Source organism: Mustela putorius, unplaced genomic scaffold (genome assembly GCF_011764305.1).
Source record: "Mustela putorius furo isolate JIRA1106 unplaced genomic scaffold, ASM1176430v1.1 tig00003845_pilon_pilon_pilon, whole genome shotgun sequence".
In the NCBI taxonomy this organism is placed as follows: domain Eukaryota; kingdom Metazoa; phylum Chordata; class Mammalia; order Carnivora; family Mustelidae; genus Mustela; species Mustela putorius.
The window spans coordinates 23,606,801-23,627,200 of NW_025421998.1; the positions used below are offsets into that span (position 1 = coordinate 23,606,801).

General features: G+C 39.3%; 1 protein-coding gene and 1 long non-coding RNA gene across 6 annotated transcripts in view; one reads left to right on the forward strand and one right to left on the reverse strand.

Moving 5' to 3' along the window:
* Positions 1-2,089, reverse strand: part of MAGI2 (membrane associated guanylate kinase, WW and PDZ domain containing 2) — a 1,343,119-nt gene extending 1,341,030 nt beyond the window's left edge. For all 4 annotated transcript variants that reach the window (XM_045089715.1, XM_045089714.1, XM_045089718.1 and 1 more), the window contains exon 1: positions 1,320-2,089. In XM_045089715.1, the coding sequence (XP_044945650.1) occupies positions 1,320-1,620 (301 nt within the window). In that variant the 5' untranslated portion in view covers positions 1,621-2,089. The remainder of the gene's footprint in view (positions 1-1,319) is intronic.
* LOC123394878 lies at positions 2,090-19,900 on the forward strand. Of its 2 annotated transcripts, XR_006609608.1 has the most exons (6): positions 2,090-2,598; positions 3,057-3,225; positions 3,611-3,655; positions 6,606-6,795; positions 11,365-17,315; positions 19,327-19,899. It is a non-coding gene; the product is annotated as an uncharacterized LOC123394878 (long non-coding RNA). The 2 variants fall into 2 exon arrangements; XR_006609607.1 differs by having other exon boundaries at positions 2,090-3,225; positions 19,327-19,900.
* Positions 19,901-20,400: the final 500 nt, after the last annotated feature.

Genomic DNA, 20,400 nt, shown 5'->3' on the forward strand with positions numbered 1-20,400 from the left:
CAGTAAGATTAAGTGGTCGTTCAAAATTCAGACAGTGGCCTGCTCACTTTCATTTTCGAGGCAGGACAAATGTGTAAAGCCATCAAGAAGCCTTTAGTAGGGTATGAACTTGCACATATACACAAACACCACACATGGAAGGTGCCTTTGAACTTCAGAACATACACAAATCACATGAGGAAAAAAAGATACGCTACTTTATTCTGGTTAAAGTTGTCCTCTTTCCCAGAAACTTTTATCTCCCTCTGCCCTCCTTCAGGACCTATTTTCCCTTCAGCAAAAACACAGTTAATTAGAGTTCTGCAAGATTCCCGTGTCCCTAAGTCCCCATGACAGCCTTCAAGTGAGGCTCAACTAAGCCAGGTTGGAGCTGAGGGAGCCTGAGCCAGTAACCAACTGGCTTTTCCATCCAGCTCCTCCTCAGAAACACACCCCTCAAATCGGAAGGCAAAAGAGAGTCCAACCACAGAGAACCTCCACTCAACAAGGGCAACCCCTGAGGAGAGAACATTCGGGCAACCACTCCTCTCCTCCCGACCCCCAACCCGAGAATCCGCTCCTAGCGCCGCGCCTTCTCGAGCCTTCTAGCGCCGGCCAACTCGGGGTGAGCGCCCGGGTTAGTCAGTGCGCACGTGACGCGCGGTGCCCACATGACACGACCGAGGGCGGGGGAGGGGGGACAGAGGAGCGAGGCAGGGAAAAAGTTAAGGAAGACCCGTCAAAGCGCCCAAAGCAATTTGTCCCTTCCCTTCTTCGTCAACTAGTGGCTCCGGGTGGGATCCTTAGAGGCTGGCTGCGGACCAAGGCGTCTCCGGTCCAGCTCCCAAAAAGGGGGGCGTAGTTCTCCGCTCGCCCCGCCACCCTATGTTCCTCCCCGCCCTGCTGGTGATGCCGCTGCACCCTCAAGTTGTTCCTTCCTCCCCTTTTCTCCCTCCCTCTCTCCTTCCTTCCTCCCTGCCTTCTTTCCTTCCTTCCCTAAAAGCTCTTCATCCACTGCGGGCTAAGCCACTGACGCACATTCAATTTGCCCCGGGAGCTCGCCCGCACCTCTGAGGTCACACAAGGCCAGACACCTTCCAAACTGGAAGGTGTAACTGCGCAGACAAAGTTGCACGCCACACCGCAAGCTGCCCCCTCCCTTCCATTTAGCACCCCCGTTCGGATCCCCTGCAAAGCTCACTTGCCCTGCCGGTACTCTCTCGACCTCACCCACCGTCGCGCCACACACCCCCTTCCACACGCGAGCCCACCCTTCCGCGGCTCTACGCTTCGAGCGGTCCAGCCGCCTGGCAGGGCACCCAGCAAGCCGCCGCGCTCACCTTGTTTGACACACTTGAGTCGGAGGGGGTCCTTGCAGTGTTTGATCACGGCCAGCACGTCCCTGATGGTGAGCCCCGCCACGGGGGTCTCGTTCACTTCCAGCAGCAGCTCCTCCGACACCAACTTGCTGCCGCTCTCATAGGCCACCTTGCCGGGCTTCACCTCCCCCAGGTAGGGGAACTGTCCGTTCTCGGCGCCCCCCTTCAGTTCAAAGCCCAGCTGGCCCTCCGGGTTCCTGCCAATGACACTCTCATGGACTTTGCTAGTCCAGTGGCTTTTCTTTTTCAAGCTTTTGGACATGGCAGTGGGGTGAGTCGCCTCAGCTCCTGAGGGGTTCCTTTCGGGTAGGGGAGTTGGTGGTGAGAGAATGAGGATGGAGGAGCAAGGGGGCCAAGAGGTGAGAAGAGCAGACTTTGCCTCCCTCCCCCTTCTGTTCGGTGCTTTCCCTCTTCTTTGGATGGAGTGTGGATGATGAAGGGGGAGGATGAGAGGGACGGCTGGGCAGAGGTAGGAGAGCTTGGGTGAGGTTGTGCTGTCCCTTGAATGACACTCAAGGCTGTGGCCCCGCAGCAGAGGAGAGCTGTGGTGGTGGTGGCGGCGGCGGCGGCGGCGGCAGCCTGAGCGAGCGGTAGCCGAGCTGGTGAGCGAGTGGGGTGGGGGTGGGGAAGGAGGGTAGGGATGCCGGGGGCCACTCCTGCGTGGTGCGAGTGGGAGCGCGCGCGCGCCTGGGTGTGTGTTGTTAGCTGATATCCATGGTAGCTGCAGTGGCAGCGGCAGGGTCCGTGTGTGTGTGTGTGAGTGTGTGTGTACTAGTTGTACTGTACTGGCAGGAGGGGGGGAGGCAGAGGAGGAGGGAGCAAGCCGGAGGGGGAGGAGGGCCGCGCGCGCGCGCCGGGTGGGGAGCCGGTTCGCCACTGTCTCCGCTCCCTCCCTCCGCAGCTTGACCCGGTAGTGAAGGCAGAGAGAGAGGCAGGCTGGGTCCGCCTGGCAGCCTACGAGAAGAGGCGGGAGCGGGAAAGGAGGGGAGCCGAGGCCCGGCGTGGGGAGGCCGGCAGGAAGGGCTTCGAGCCCTGTGCGGACCTTTTTTCAGCCTCTGAGCGGCCGCGCGGCGCGCTAGCCTCCTGCGCTGTGAGGACGCCCGGACTTCCTCAGGACTAGGGCTCGGCGGGAGCAGAAAGAGCGAGACCTGGACTTGGCGGCGCGCCCCCGTCCTGGGGGCTTCGGCGGGAGCGCTGCGAGTGCCCAGGCGCGGGACCCTGCAGCGGGAAAGCCGAGCTGGTGGGACCCCGTGGACCTGCGGGGGAGGCCTGGGCGCGAGGCGCCGGGTGGAGGCGGAGGAGTTCTCTGTTGAGGGAGGCTTTGTCTCCTCACGTTTTCAGTCAAACTCGTCGCAGAGTTCTTAGAATTCCCCCCCTCGGAGGAGCGGAAAGTTAGGGAAGTGCAGGCTGGTTACCCAGACAGCGAGGAGGCAGAGCATCACTTTGCGGGGTGCGGGCCCAGCCCGCGCGTCGGGCGGGGATGGGAACTTGGCGGCGGGCCGGAGTAGTCTGGTGAAAGGGGATTCCAGGGACGCAGGGGAAGGGGCTTCACTTTTCCAGGTTAAGAGACGCGGAGCGGAAGGGGCCGTAGCGTGGGGCCTCCTGTGGGAAATGGGCTCTTTTCCCCGGGAACTGCGGCGGAGACGGCTGGGGCACGTCCTCGCCCGGGAAAGCGTCAGACTCGGGCTTGTACCTTAGGAAGAAACCTTGACATGTCCTGGCGTGACCACTTCGTGCTCCAGAGAAAGAAAAGGCGGCTCTCGGAGCGAGCTTGAACACCGCGGCAGAACCCGGGGTGGAACTCAGCTCGCAGGCCCAGCACCACCAGGCTCCTTTCCCTTCACGAAGTTTGCAGCCAGGAGTAGAGGTGAGGACAGGGGCGCCAAGATGCAGGAGGGCTGCTGATTTTCACTCAAACGCTAATTTTGTGTAAGATGTTAGGAGTGACTTCAAATTCCTGTAAGTGGTAAATGAATTTCATTTGCTTTTTTCCCAAATGATACGTTTGAGAAAGAAAGAAAAAAAAAAGTCGCACACCCACTCTTCTCTTTAAAGCAAAGCTTGAAAAGCACTGAGCAGTTAAGACTTTCGATGTCTGAGATGAAGAGAGTGTGGGAGGCAAGAACAGAAACGTGTAGCCCACCCAAACAGAAAGACCAGATTTGAATTCAGGCTCTGTTGCTTATCAGGAGTGTGCTTCTGAGTTAATTGCTTGACCTTTCTGACCCTCGGTGTCCTTATTTGTTCTATAGGGTTAAAAGTCCTAATTTGATGGGACTGTGATGAGGATGAATCAGGTAAGGCACATCAAAGTACTTGCTTGGCGCAGGTGGGTAGGTGCTCAAAACAGTAATTTCCTTCCTCTTTCCTCTCAAGTATAACTCACTATTTGGGGGACGAGGGGGATCAAATTTAGTCAGAACTGGAAGAAATCTTAAACATGAATTATTTAAACGTCTCTTTTTTTCCCTTGAGAAGATGGATTCCCCAGTGAGTTGGCTCACGCTAATGAGGATTATTGAGTGAGCCAGGGACAGTGCCAGGATATGAAACCAGAGCTCAAGGCAGTGCCCCGGAAGGGACAAGACTGTTTGGAACATAACCCAGTCTCACCCAAACAAGTTGGGCTTTAGCATTATGAGATACAGACCTACATGGAAATTAAAAATAAGAACTGAATATATATTTTTCACCCAATTATTAACATGTATGGGTAAATGCTAATATTTACCAAATTCTAACCATGTGCCAGATGTACTACAGGCTTTACATTTGTTTCTCCCAGCATCTTAATAAAGTAGGTATTATTATCCCCTCTTACAGATAAGGAGACTGAGGCATACAAAGATTAACTTTTGCAAGGCTGCAAATTTAATCAGTGCTGAAACTGATATTCAAACCCAGTGTTTTGGCTTCAGACCTGGTCTCATTAACTGCATTGTACTCTCTTCATGCACTTAACCACGTGTCATACCTGCAATCTGTACAGTGTCCCCAGAGGTTAGAACTGCATTTTATTGTAGGGATAATTAGGGGGAAAAATTGGAGTAGGAGTTTGCGGTAAAAGCATTTTCCCCTCAAGAACTCAGAAGGGTCATTGAGTTCTGTGCCCACAATTGAGTGCTTCTCAGCTCCTTATTCATCTTCATTGCCCTGAATTGTGATATTTAGAGCTGGAACCTGCAAACATTGCTTTGTTCTCAATTGGTCCAGTGTTAGGACTTGTCAGTAGAAGCTGCTGAAGGGACACTGCGTAAAACTTCTTGGTACCGGTGTTTTCTTCTTACTCATATGGTGTGGTCAGTGAGTGGCTTTCTGGCCAGTGATGTGCAAGATACAAGTGTTGGACTACCTATGGTATCTTTGGCTGGTTCCCTAGTATGTGACTTTCCAATAAGTCTTACCCAGTGGGTGGATTCCTAGGAAGTTTCACTGGCACCCCAGCTGGGTTACCAGCCCAGTCTGTGACACCTCAATGAATATCATTTGTCATTTATTGGACCACAACCACGTTATCTCCAAAAGGTTCTGTCTCCCTGGCTTAGTAGTATAGAGGACAGGGATGGGGAGAATGGTTCTTCCAGTTTATTTCCCTAAGTTACTGGGTATTTTCCTACAGCTTCAGAGGTGTTGGCTGCTCCCTAAACCACTACTCCTGTATTTGTTAGTGATCTCCTCTCTTAGTAGTCACTCCCCTTTTATAGTTAATAATTCTAGGGACACTCTGTGTCAGTTATTCTGTTATTTCTGGCTCCTGCCTGGATCTTTATTGCTGTAGGTGTAAAGCAATCATATAGAACCATCTGCAGTCTTAGAAATTGGGATCCTGCCTCTAACTATACAACTTGAACTAAATCACTTAACCTCTCAGAACTTGTTCCCTCATCTGTAAAAAGAAGGTGATAATGTATATGACAAGGTTGTGTTAGCATCATGTAAAATTTGAATGCATTTTAAACACATGAAAAAAATTGATATGTATTCTGAGGACTTGTTAAGTTGTTTCCTGGGATTGAAAAAAACAGCATTTTCTGTCAGATCTGTTGTCATCAAATAAATATATTATTGGTTGGTTAGATGACTTTGCTAACTTTTCACAGATGAAAGCATATAATTGTGAGTCCCAAGTTGTTCAAGTTTCCAGTGCTGCGAAAAATATGATTGAAATTACAATCATTTTAAAATGCTAGATTCAGACTAATTTGATTACTTTCTATTCTGGTATCCTTCACATTTGCTTCATTTCTTCTTGTCTCCTTTACCCTTTCTGGGTTTGATGCCTGTGTCAAGAAAGAATTATTTCATTGATGAGCACTCTGTGCAGAATATGGCACTAGATTTTGCATGCTACTGAAAAAAATAGTTTAGGAATCTTAAAAACTGAAGGAAGAAAAGCATTCTTAACACTTTTCACATTCTCTGGCACACTGTAAATGCTCAGCAGAATTTTACCTAATGACAGATATGTCCAAAGTAAGTGTACAGAATTCATTTATTGACTACCACCTTATTATGAATTGTTATCTTTAGTACTAAACGATTATCTTTTTTTTTCTTTAATATTTTATTTATTTATTTGACAGAGATCACAAGTAGGCAGAGAGACAGGCAGAGTGTGAGGGAAGAAGCAGGCTCCCCTCTGAGCAGAGAGCCGGAAGCAGGGCTTGATCCCAGGTCCCAGAGATCATGACCTGAGCTGAAGGCAGAGGCTTTAACCCACTGAGCCACCCAGGAGCCCCAAATGATTATCTCTTTACACTCATAGTGATTTCTTAAGGAAATGGAATGCAGAAGAGCACATACTGATGAAGAAAAGACAAAATATGCTTAGCAGTGAGGCTGAGGTTAAAAAAAGAAGTCAGATTCTTCAAGAGCTTGGGACAGGGTCTGAGAGGTGATACTGGTCATGATAGTGACAGTGGAGGATAAACTTGACCCACTCCATATTGTGTGTCTGTGGCCATCCCTATTATTAAACCTCCTTTCACTTCTGCTTCATTATTCACATACAAAAATGCTAATCCATATTTATAAGGTAGATTTATTTAGCATAATACTGAGCTTCTCAGACTTTTCTATCAAAATATCTCCAACAATGATATACTCACCCACCCCCAGCCAAGAATAATCTTATTTTTTAAGAGTAATCTTATTTCAAGTCTCCAGTTCTTATCTAAAAATTCATATAGTCAGTTCATATTTATATGGATATAAAATGTGATTTTTCTCCCAAACTTTGCCTAAAAGATGTTCCAGGAGGATTTTCTATGTTTATCTGCTGGTTTCTGCTGACTCCATGGGTATCTAAGCTTAAGTACAGTGATTGGATATACAAGCGCCAAGTCCTGGGGAGAGAATTTGGGCCTCAAAGTTGGATGTGGGGACACTGAAACCTTGCCTCTTCACTCTTCAGCCTTACCCCTGCACTGTGCTAAAGGTGAGAAAAGAAAAACACTGAACTCCATTTTACAAAATGTGTTAGTAGGCAGAGAAGATAGGAAAGATCAATGAAAAAAAAAGACTATTGCAAGGAGAGAATTGAATGTTGAGAATCAAGCTTCTTGAAGTTAGTGAGGGGTAAGTTTAGGGGCTGAGATGGCTCCATACACTTGCACAGAATTGCATATTTCATTTGGTATCTTACCAAATCACATTGTAGTGCTAATTCTCTTTAACTGAAAGCCTCAAATATTTTGATGACTGTAACTTTTAGATTTATATTAATTGAATTTACATGGGAGGGCCAGAACTGTTTCATTTTAGTCTAAAGTTAATGTTCATGATTATGCTTCTGCATTTGGTAGAACCATCTTACTATGTTTTAGTATTGGTTATAGTATTGGGATGGAATATATGGTCCAAAGTCTCCACAGCTTGAACTTCCTCTTAAATGGTACTGTCAATTAGTCACTCAGCCCTGCATAAAAGATCTGGGGACAGGCAAAATGTGACTAGTTAAGTCTACAAGGGTATTAGATCATTTTAGTCAGCAGAAAGTTCTGAATGATGTGCCTTTGGTCCTTTCGCACCTTTTTGTGTGAAGTTCCTGGACCATACAGGATATACCAAGGTAGGGAAGAGAACTGCAAAAATATTTAAATAATTTCTTTACTTAAACTACAATGTTCACAATGTGTGGAGCAATATGACCAGCTCAATAAAAGGAAGCATGAAAATATTTTTTGTTGTTGCTCTGTGACTTTAAAGTCATTGCAATATTTTTTGTAAAGGATAATGGCTACATTAGTAAGAACTCTTCATACTTTTGCTACCTATTCAACATATGCACAGAACACAATAGGCTAATACTGTATTTGGATCTGGAATGTATACTTTTTATGCAGTGCTATGCAGGTATACTTAAATATCAATATCTGAATTTATCTTTCTTTTTTACTGTTTTACTTTTTACTTACTCTGTACCTGTCAGTCTTTTATCATCAGTTTGCATTCTACTAAACTCAAAAAGTTATTTTCATACCTATTATACTTTTAGGCCCTTCATACCAGATTTTTTTAAACACCTCAGAAATTCAGGTTCTTCAGTTTCATGCCATCAAGTAGCAGTGTGTGCCCCCCCTTTTTCTTATTTGAGTGAGTAGTTCAATTGCTGTCACTCTCTACTTTGTGATTCTAAATCTTTTAAAACCATCTTGCCATTTTTTTCACGTATTCATCCTTATAGAAAACTCTATAAAACACTCTTATTTTTCTAAGTGCATTTTTTCCATATTATTATTCCTGCTCTTTACCAAATGGACATCTCAATTTATTCTTTTTTTTCTCTATAGATCTCTGTAAATATGTCTTCAGTTTCCCATCAATTCCCATCATAAATTTTTTAAAATAAACTTAAAATATCCTACATGTATTTTTAATATGACATCTACTGTCCAAGTTCTAATCTTTTCTATTTTTTATCATTTTTGCTGTTAATTTAAAATAATAACAGTTTCCATTGCAAAGAATAAGCACAAAGGCATAGTATTATTATGAACTCAGTTTTGTCAGTAGTGAACACTCTCTAGGTCTAAGGAAAATGATGGAAATAAAGTCAACATATTCTATTTTGAAATAGTTAGGAATCGTCAGATGTGTTTTCTAGTCTTTGGAAAAACATATTTCAGAAAATTCAAAGAAAACTTAATATGTTTCCTCAGCCAGACTGCTGAGAAGAAAAAATGCTGATGAACAATTGGAGGCAATGAGAATGTAATGCTAATCACGCTAATTCTAACAATTTTGAAGCCTCTCCAAACACTGCTCTGTGTGGCATAGTTTGCGTTTAACCATTTTGAATGTCATGTATGTTTTTCAGAGTATAATGAATACTAGTGATCTTATCCTGTCCTTTTGCCCTACCACAGATGCATATATACATATATCTTCCAAATATTATATATCATTTCATGTAACTTATAGATTCACTGAAGCCCAATCTTCTGCTTGAATATGGAATTCTTTGAAAGTGCAGCCAAAATAAATCTCTTCTGTAGTTTTTTATTTATATTTAATCAGCTGAAAGTAATCTTATCTACTGAATTCCTATGAAATGCAACCTGATCCTTTTCATGACATTTCTTTCTGCCTTCTATTTTAACATTAGATTTATCTCAGCTTCACTTCTAAGCCATAACTTCTTTGAGAGCATAGCTTATGTTTGTATCCCTGACAGAGGTTCAGTGAGTAAAGGAGAATACAGTACTAGGAAAAAAAAAAAAAAAAAAAAACCTCACTACAATGAATATCTATTACTTACTATGAAAATATATCTATTAAGCAAAGAATCAACTGATGCTAGAAAAGTAAACCCAAAATTTAAGTGTATTTCAAAAGATCAAGGACAGCAAGAAGTTTAAGAAGCTGTTATTGTTTTGAGATAGTTGTCTCCCATTTTGGCAATTGAGAATATTTTTAAAAGTAAAAGAGGGAATTTAAATTTCTTTAAGGGAAAATTGTAGTTTAAGATGGGTCATAGAATAATTGGAAATCACTTAATTCTCTTAGACCGTCTTAATCTTCCAATTTACCTCAATTAAATTTTAGGGCAATAAAAGAGTTTGGAGGTTTGGCAAGCCATTGTCTGTAATCTCTGAAAAAAAACAGACAGTAGGGGAGTCTGTAGAAGATGGTTAAAAAGCAAAGTTATCCTGTGCTTTGCAAGAGAAGGATGTACTCCACAAACAATGGACCACAAAAATTAGGACATCAAGAGAAAGCAGTGATAACATGAAGCTAGCATAGCTTCATAAAGAAGGAAAATGCACATTTTTGTTTATAAAGCATGAGTTATTTGTTGTGGATCCAGGTTAGCTAAATCATTAAGCATTAGTGCCATCACTTCTTTTCGGATATCAGCAATGAATACTCAAAGCCCTCGTCTCCATCATCAATATAATATCTTCAAGTGATTTCAGTTTGCAAATGCTCTACATTCTCCACATCTAACTTTACCAGAACTGCACAAAACAGGCCTGTTACTTACCTCTCATAAATGGTCTCAATGGCCCATATGCTCACTTATTTGATCAGTTCCCACTGTTGCCTCATGTTGATTTTGTGGAATGGCTTCTGATACTTTCAAAGCATCTAGGCTTTTTTTTGAGTAATTCACTGACCCTAAAGCTGTCAGATATTTTAAGACCACTGTCACAATTTTAATATTGTAAATGTATAATGCAAATTTAATCAACATCTCTTTAATTCAAAATATAATTTGTATACATAAAACTATACTATGAAAAAGTAAATATAAAAAAGCATACATTTAAAAATTTTATACAAATGTTTAATGAATTTCAGACTGTATTTTTTAAAAACAATTACAAATATTTTACCTACAGTTAATATTTGTGATATTGGTCTATTAGTAGTAATGTATGGTCTGGATTTAAATGAATTCCATCTAGTTTTGAGTCTTAATGAAAGGATTTGCATATACTAAAGGCTTTTAGAGTATAATGACTACCAGTTCAATAAAATTTAAAAATTTTGAGAGCATATTTTTATTACAATATAATTATGCATTCTACTTTAGGCCATTTTAATATTTTTATTTCTATTGTCAACAATAGATAGGAGAACTTGATAGGAGATCTAGATAGGACAACTAGATATCTTGATAGGAGAACTAGAAATATGGAAGTAATCTTTCATTTAGTAGCAAGAGTTTTGGTTTTTTTCCTAAATCAGAGTTGAAGAAGTAAATGGTCCTAGGCACTTGGTAATTTGATTGGGTGACTGTAAAAGTTCAGGGACGCATTCAGATGTCTGCAGATGACAGGAAGAATGAACATTTCATTTTCCTCTTAAAGTCCCTGAAATATTTTAAAGGATGTCAGTTTATATGTAAACATTCCCTGAAGCTCCTACTTTAGCAGGAAGCTAAATAAAAAAAGTTTACGTTTTCCCAATACAAATGGAGATTTACTTCCTAGCCCTATTTTCTGGAGACAAATGTTAAGTCTCTCCTCAAGGCTAGGAAGATTTGCCTATGATTCTAAGGGCTAGAAACACCTTTTCTGGTCTCCAAAATGCTTACTATGTTTTGTCATATTATTTAATGATTTTGCATTAGAGATGTATCCTTTTGAATAATAAAATTCAAGTATCTCTAAAGGGGTTTCTTCTACTTTAGTCATTCATTGGGCTACTAGTGGACAAAATGTGTTTCTGTGTTACAGGATAAAAGGATGATTGCCAGCCAACATATCCCTAGAGTCAGTACTGCATTTTATGTTGCTTAGCAATTTCCATGATTTTCTGAGTCTAGTTACAAATAAAGACATTAGAAATCAAGGGCAGGTAGGTATGTTGTAGGAAGTTGTGCAGTTGGTATTTATTCTGTGTTTCTAATCTCTCTATGTTGATTTTAAATATGTTGACTTTAAAACAAAGGAAATGGCAGGGTAATAGGTGGTGTGATAGGGTGGAGATAATTTAGTTGGATGGTATAGAAAGGTGTTTACTAGGAAATAATTCTTATTTATTTTTTGGTTTCTTAAAGGCTTATTTAATTAATTTGAGAGAAAGAGAGAAGTATAAGAAGGAGCAGAAGGAAAGAATCTCAAGCAGACTTCTCTTTGAGTGCAGAGCAATCCCATGACCTGGAAATCTTGACCAGAGCTAAAATCAAGGATCAGACGCTTAACCAACTTAACCTACTGAGCCATGGAGGTAGCCCTCCTAGAAGATACTTTTAGGCCAGGACTTGGATGAGGTAAAGCATCCAGTTGTGATAAAATCTGTGGGAAGGAATTTTCAGACAGAAAAAAAGAAGTATCTAGGACCTAAAGTAGTAAGGAACATGACATTTCAGAGACTGGGTAATTTTCATTTATATTATTTTATGCATTTGATTTTACTATCCCTTAGGTTAGTCTTTGTAAAGTCTTCCACAAATTGGATCTTGCTTGAAGTTTAATTCTCCCCTGATCCTTTCTCAACCATGCTCCATGCTAGTCGGTGCCTCTGTGACTTCTTATAAGCTGTTTCTTCTGTTTAATAGCCTCTCATTCATTTGTTCTTATATCTTAAATTGTGACTCAAGCATTCCCTCTTTTAGGAAGCTTTCTCATTCTGATGAAGTCTTAGGTTTGGTGGGTGAGGTCCGGAGCCCACAACCAAGAAAGAATTCTTGAGCCATCTTTGGTACAAAATGGTGGTTTATTAAAGCACAGGGACAGGAAAGAGCTGCTGCCCTGGGGGTTTTAAAGAGTGGTCCATTATATGCTTGCAAGTGGGTAGGGGGTCAGGGATGGCATAAGTGTCTAAGGAATTTTGGAAGCAAGGTTTCCAGGACCTTGAGGGGCTAGCTATTGTTGGGCAAAAGGTTATTCATTACTGGGAATAAAACCTTTGTTGTGAGACCATTTAGGGTGGGCCATATGCTTGAGAATGATTGTTAACACTATCTTGGAGGGTTTAGAGATAAAGGAAGTTTCTGAAGAATTGTTAAAGTAGACTTACAGGATCCTGGTTGGAGGTAGGGGTGAGTCCGCTATGATTGCCCTTTGCCCTAAGCAAAGTGCTAGGGTGAAGGCAGTTGAGTCCCTAGAGGAATGTCACTCTGCCTGTTTTAAGGGCTTGTCAGTGGGTAAAGAAATTTAATAATTTTTCTTCTGCCTCTGTTTCCCACACCAGTTCTCTCCTGCCCACCATCCATACAGTTACTCAGGTAACTTGATTGTACAATTGAGACCTGGCTTTGCATTTATTGATTTACAGGTCTGCTTTTATCACTAGTGAGTTCTTTAAGACCGAGAAATTTTTATAATTCATTGCCTGATATGATGGTCCACCATAGTAATACTGTTATATAGTACATAATCCTGGTAGTATTTAGTAAACACTTAGTAAATAAGTCAATGGGGTATTGTCTTCTTGATATAACTTAACTAACGTGACATTTGTCTCCCAAACAGTTTCCATACATAATTATTCTAGCTAACAGCCATAAACTAACTCTTCATTGTAGCTATTTTTCTATAGCCACTAGGATGTTTATCATTATTTTATTTCAAAACAACAAAAAATTTAAATTAAGTATAATCATTTATGTTTAATATAAACTGCACTTATAGAAATATTCTGAAAAGATTAATTTCTGATATGTAGTTTTCAATTCAGTTTTTTTGTTTAGCATATTTATAATAGATTTTCAGCCTTTTAAATATGTTGGCATTGAGAACTGGGTAATATTTAATGAAAATCATGATTTAATAGCATGTTTTATGTGGCTTGTTTGTTTCTTTTTAATTTAGAATAGTAGAGTTATATTTGAGATCTTCATTACATTTTATTCACCAGAACTCAATGTTCTTTCTTAACTTGGAACCTAAGGGCTTTTCCAGTTCCTAAGTGCCTGGCAGAAATAGAATAGCTGAGAACCTGGGAGGAGAAATTATGGGAGATACCGCAAGAGAGATAGAAAGAGGATATGGACATTTTGGCAGCGCCAAACTTTAAGAGATGGCAGAGATACAGCATTAAAGTAACCACGCAGAACTGGAGATAACGTACTTGGAGCTTTCCCCACCCCAGGAGGCTTCCAGTATACTAACACTTGCTAAGTGTCTTAAACAGGTGTCTAAGTGATTGGCTTATGTGGTAGGCTTTATCCTATTCAGGAGGAGGATTCCACCCTGTAAGTTCTCCTTTAAGTCCTTGAGGGTACAAGGGAAGGATACAAATTTACTGAATGAACTAAGCTAATGAATAAATGCATAAGCCTTTAATATCAGTCCCCTTATTTATTCGTCTTGAAAGTTTATATCAATATGTACTTCTAAATTCTTATTGCATCTAATAGGGTAGAATCTACTACTAATACTCTTGATTTTGATACTCAAATTATTTGCTTTGCCCTGTAGGAAATCCTTCAAGATGGTTTGCTTATCCTTTTGGCATGTGCTTTTGATTATTTGAACACTTTTTTGCTTCTTTATATAACAAAATATTCCAATTTCATCTAGCTCTCTCTCTTCCTGAGCTCTGGAATTTGCCTCCCCCCACCCCCAAAAGGAACCATGTTCCTTTTAGTGGAAGATCGTATTTAGAAACCAAGATACATATTGGCTTATTTATTGTTACTGCTGGGCCATTATTTCTAAGCCCTTTCAGTGGACAGAGTTAGGAAATGTATATAGAGATATTTCAAGTGTGTTTATGTGTAATATATTAACTACACTTATATATATGAAAAATAATGTCATACTTATATTTCCAGTTAACATCACAAGTCCCTTTATGTTCCATAAGAAGAGATAACTCAAATCACTGACTTACTATGAACAAAACACTAGCATTTTGGGGTTTTGTTTTTGGTTTGGTTTTTAAGATTTTACTTATTTGAAAGTGAGAGAGCACAAGTCAGGGGTAGGAAGGGCAGAGGGAGAGGGAGTAACAAACTCCCTACTGAGCCGGGAGCCTGATGTGGCTCTCAGTCCCAGGACCCCAGGATCATGACCTGAGCCAAAGGCAGACATTTAACCATCTGAGCCACCCAGGTGTCCCAAAACACTAGCAGTTTTGAAGGGACAGTATTTGTTATCTATATAAAGTGGGCCTGGAAAGTAATAATCTTGTTCTCATACAAAGCTCAATGAAATAGGTTTCATTAATATTTAAACATAATGTATATTAGAATCTTGGATATCAGAGGGAGGCATTATCTAGAATTGTGATCTAGATGTTATACAGTAGACTCTTCTAGTGTTCTGGATCTGCATTAGAGTAGAAAATAAGATCAGGAGCAAAATCTTTTACTAATCCTTCACAACATTGTTAACCACATGGAGAAAGCATATTTAGCATACATTACACCCAAAATCTTGAAATGGATGCATATTTGAGAAAAGTATAAACAAACAAGGAAGTATTACAATGACACTGACATAGTGACACTACCTACCTGGGGAAAATACTGTTGTTTTCTATTAGGATAAATACAGTGGCTATAGATACTAACCATTTCCCTTAGCAATAGCTTGACTATTATTTGACAACCAACACAAGTAACTTGTCGAGAGATTAAGAGGATAAGTTATGAATATCTAAACACTGAGGATTTGCATCATAAAGCCCTAGAACTACTATTCTAGTTCTAACAGAGTTCTCTTGCCAGCATGCCTTGGAGAACTTTTATCCAATGATCTGTGTCTCCCCTACTAGGTTGAAAACCAGAGCTTCTCTACTCGCTTTACTAATCCCCAAAATTAATTCAATAGAAGACTATGCTTATTTTTACTAGTTCCTTTGCTTTATCTAGAAAAATAAAGTGTGAAAAATAGTTTGACAGCTTTAAATTTGTTTTATGTACTAAGTAAAACAAAGATTCCCACTTTAATACCACATCATATACACACTTGCTAAATATTGCATTGTAATAATTTAGTGACCTGAAAATAAAGCATATATATGTATATATTCATGTAATATGTGCTCTTTTTACGTTCAGAATCATTTTTTAAAAAGGAATACCTGAGGGGCACATAGGTGGCTCATTCAGTTAAGTGTCTGACTCCTGATCTCAGCTCAGGTCTTAATCTCAGGGTCAGTAAGTTCAGGCCCCACGTTGTGCTCCACAGGTAGCAGGTAGCCTATTTAAAAAAAAAAAAAAAAATGAAGACCTAAAGAAACTACCACTGTAATTTAAAAAAAATTTTTTTTGACCAGTGTTAGAAGGCAAAATTAATTAACAATGGATAAGAAATTATTATGTGATACATACCATATATTTTGCATTCTATTTAATTATCAAAACAATTTATTTGCTAGAGCTGTTATCACCATTTTATGGAAGAAGAAACTGAGATTACGTATTTTATTGAACTTGGTCAACTTCTTGCAACTAATACATTATGGATCTAGTACTTAAAGCCACATATGTTTGACTCTAGACCCTGTACTCTCTTGAGTGCATGATGTAAAGCTTTGAACTGTCCCTGGCTGAAAACAACTTTTGTTAAACTGATTCTTTGCTTCTTGATCTGTAAAGGAAGTATGTTGACCTATCTTAGTTTTTAATAAAGATCTCCATGTTTTTAATACACAATAATTAATGTTCACTAATAGTTTTTTTTCTAGTCTATATTCATTATTGCAAAACAGTTATGACTCAGTGATGTTTTGAACTTAATTTCAATTTTATTAATTAAAACACATCTGTATACATATGGAAAGTACCAGTTGTGACAATAGAATAGAGAACTTTATTTTGAAAAGTAATTTATAACTGAAAATTGGCCATAGATAAATTGTGAACATGGGGGCCACACATATGGGGGTAAAAGTTGGCCTAGAGTCTTTTTTTTCTTTCTTTTTCAAGACAGTTGTAGTCATTAAGTGTTTTTGTTGAATTATAATTAACATAAAGTGTTATATTCATTTCAGGTATACTATATAATGATTCAGCAATTCTGTACATTACTCAGTGCTTATCATCTTAAATGTACTCTTAATCTGTCTTACCTATTTCATCTATCCCCCACATGAACCTCCCCTCTAGCAAGCACCAGTTTGTTCTTGTCATTTAAGAGTTTGATTTTTTTATTTGTTTGTAATTCAACAATTCTGTACATAGTGCTCATCACAATAAATGTACTCAATCCCCTTTATCTATTTCACCCATCCCCCAACCCACCTCTGGTAACTACCACTTTTTCCCTATATTTAGGAGTCTGGCTTTTTTTTTTCCCCCAGCCCTTGGGTGTGTGTGTGTGGGGGGGGTGTTCCTTTTTTCTTTGTTCATTTCTTTCTTTAATTCCACATATAAGTGAAATCATATGGTATTTGTCTTCCTCTATTGATATATTTCACTTAGCGTTATATCCTCTAGGTCCATCTACCTTGTTGCACATTGCAAGATCTCACTTATATTTATGGTTGAGTGATGTTCCATTGTATATATATACCACATCACCACATTTTCTTTATCCATTCATGTATGAATGGACAATTGGGTTGCTTCCATATTTTGGCTGTTGTAAATAGTGCTGCAAAACATCAGAGTGCCTGGAATCATCTTAAATGTGCATTATCCAAAAGAACTGCTTAGTAAGTAATAGGATCCCAGAAGAGAATCTATGAAGAGATGGACCTGCTGAGAACCAAATCACAGTGAATCGTTGGTGAGCGATGCCTACCAATGAATGGAGAGAGAAGTAAACGTTCTGAGGAATCATGCAAGGAACTGAAATACTCTGTGAGGAAAAAACCAAGAGTCACTTTTGACACTTGTCAAGACAGACAGCAATGATGGCAGCTCACAAAAGTACCAGGAGCCAGTAGCTTTTTTGTGCCCTCGCCTCTCTATCCACCATCTCAAACCCTGGTGTGATCAGAAACAATGCAAGTTAGTAACTGAAGAGAGAAAGAAAGACAAGTTGGGAAAACAGAGGAATCTCTCTAAGCCGTACCGTGTGCTGCAGGCCTCCCTTCTGTTGCATGGCTGATTAGGTGAGTGCAGAAGCTTTAATTTTAAATGAAGCTTGTAGTTTTTACTATACTCTGGCTGTACCTATCACTTTCAGAATTGAAATAGTTTAAGTAACTAAAGTACCAGGGAGATTTTTATTATTTATGACAGCTATGGGACAGCAACCAAGATTTTATCCAGGAGAAGGAGAAGAATTACCCTATGGAGCACACTTTAATGGACATTTTGAGAGGAAAAGTTATGTAATGATTTCATTTGGCAATTCTGTTCCTTCAGAATATCATCATAGATTTATATATCCATGTACCATATATCAAAAAATACTCATTTACCTTTATATGTGCATGTGTCAGATAGAGCACATTGCCTTTTGCAGATTTTCTTGTTTTTTAAAAGTTCTTACTTGATTATTCTCTTAATTGCATTTGTATTCTTTCTAAATTTTTTAGTTATATGCAAAGAAGGGTCAAGTTTTTATATGCAATATTCTATGTTTTTCTTTATAATTGAAGAAAATCATATTTTATCTGAATACCATGTACATATGATCTGTGACACCCCATCGTTTTTCCTTGTGAATGTTTATAAAGTACAAATCATCTCAAATAAAAGGATCAGAATTAGATTTGAAAAAATGTATTCAATAAGATGTGTAAGATGAGATAGAATTAATTCTAATTAAATTCATAGAGGATTTGAAATTAGATGTAAATCTGTAGTATCATATTACATTAAATATAAATTAGTATTTGATTTGCATTCAGAAAAATGTACTATGTTCACTTCTGAGAACCATTCAGACAGAACATGAGAACAGATATCCTATCTTTATTTTCTCTTCTCCCCTTGCAACTTAAATGTTATTGGAAAATCTGCCCTGCCTGATTACCAGTATTAAACACTGATTTTGAGAAATCTGGAGAAACTAAGATTCACATTTTAGTCAGAGATAGAATACAGTCAGAAGTAATTTTATAAGTGTCAAAAAATTTTTAAGAGGTAACAATTTTAATATCTTAAAAGCTAACCTAACAAATACTGAATTTTAGATATTAAGGCTAGAAAAGATACATAAAACACAAGAGTTTCTTGAATAAATGTTCCACATTTAACTTAAAGAATTATTTAAGACTTAGTGTTCCACTATCAGTATGTGGACATTTACAGAAACCTTATTCGAAAATGATACAGGGGGTGCCTGGATGGCTCAGTGGGTTAAGCTGCTGCCTTCGGCTCAGGTCATGATCCCAGGGTCCTGGGATCGAGTCCCACATCGGGCTCTCTGCTCAGCGGGGAGCCTGCTTCCCTCTCTATCTCTCTACCTGCCTCTCTGTCTACTTGTGATCTCTGTCTGTCAAATAAACAAATAAAATCTTTAAAAAAAAATTATTTGTTAAAAAAAAAAAGAAAATGATACGGGTAGTTAACTTAGAAAATCTTTAGAATTTGGATTTAGGTCCTATGATTCAGAATTTAGATGTTGTTCAAAGGAGGTTTCTATTGGACCCTAAAACCACCATTTAATGAGGTGTATTGAAAAAGGGAGATTCTAGTATAAAAGGCTATTAATGTCCTATATGACTTCATTCTTACTACTATGATGTGGATAATAAAGTTTATAAAACATGTATTTATTATTATTTCATTATTAACCATGGCTATTCATAAAAAATAAAACCCCAAAATGCAGCAAAAATTAATAGTTATTAATATTTAGTATTACCTTGAAAATTGAGACTGTTTAACAATACTGGTTGTGATTATATAGCATTCTGAATTCAGTGAATCCTTTGACAGTCCTAATTTTCTACCTAAGAGCTATTTTCCACTTCTCCCTTACTGACAGGACCCCTTTTTGTTCAGGTTGGCAGTGTTCCAAGATAAAATACTCACCTCAGACTCTGTTGCAGCCAAGGCTAGCAATGTAATAAAAGTGTAGGCAATGAGACACAAATACGTTTCTGCTAAGAGACTTCTGGTATTATTTTTGTTTTTCTAATACAAAAACTCTTTTTGTCCCTTTCTCTACAGCACAACTGAAGAGGCAGAAGCCATCTTGCCTCTATGATTAGACAAGCAGGAAGATTAAAGCTTCTCTGTGAGGATAATGGAACAAAGTGATAGAAGGGGCCTAGACTCCCTTCCTTTAGACTTCTTGTTATGTGAGGAAAATAAAATGCTATTATAAGTTTATGCCAGGGATGGGCTTCAGTTTCTTGAATATCAGTACATCAGAGTTCATATAATGTCCATTAATTGGCAAAAGGAATCCATTTTAAAGGATCAATCTGAGGGACTAACAGATACCTAACTACAATTAAATCTCAGAAAAATTATAGCTTTTTACCCCATTGTGTTTTTGAAATTGATCTCTCACAGTTTTTTATCAAACTATTAAATACATTTGAACATTGTTATTCATTGTTACAGTAAATCCTGTTATTTTCTAAGTGTATTATTGTGTGTGTGCCCAGGTGTGTGTGTGTGTGTGTGTGTGTGTGTACATATACTCAAGAAGCCTGAAGGAACCATGATTTTACAGGGGCTCTCAATGCCCAAACTCATATCTCTATTTTTTTTTAATATTCTATTTATATTTTGAGTGGGGGAAGGGGCAGACAACAGAGGAGAGAGAATCTCAAGCAGATTCTACACTGAGCATGGAGCCCCACATGATCTGAGCTGAAAACAAGAGTCAGACATTTAACTTACTGAGCCACCCAGATGCCCTTAACCCATTCTTTAAACTTCTCCATTTAATATCCCTTAAGGAATAAATCCTAATATAACCCATTAAAAATGATTTAATGATTTATCTATCTTCTATCAGCTTATCATTGGAGGCTTCTGGGGTCGTGTGTTTGTTGACCCATTTACTTTATTTGAATACCTACTTTCTTGAGGGTTTTTATCATAAATGGATGCTGAATTTTGTCAAACGCTTTTTCTATACTGAGAAAACCATGTGATTTTAATAATTTCATTGATGTGGTGCATCACACTGATTGATTTGTAGATGTTGAACCATCTTCACATCCCTGGAATAAATCCCACTCAGTATGGCATTTGATCCTTTTAATGTATTGTTGGATTCAGTTTGCTAGT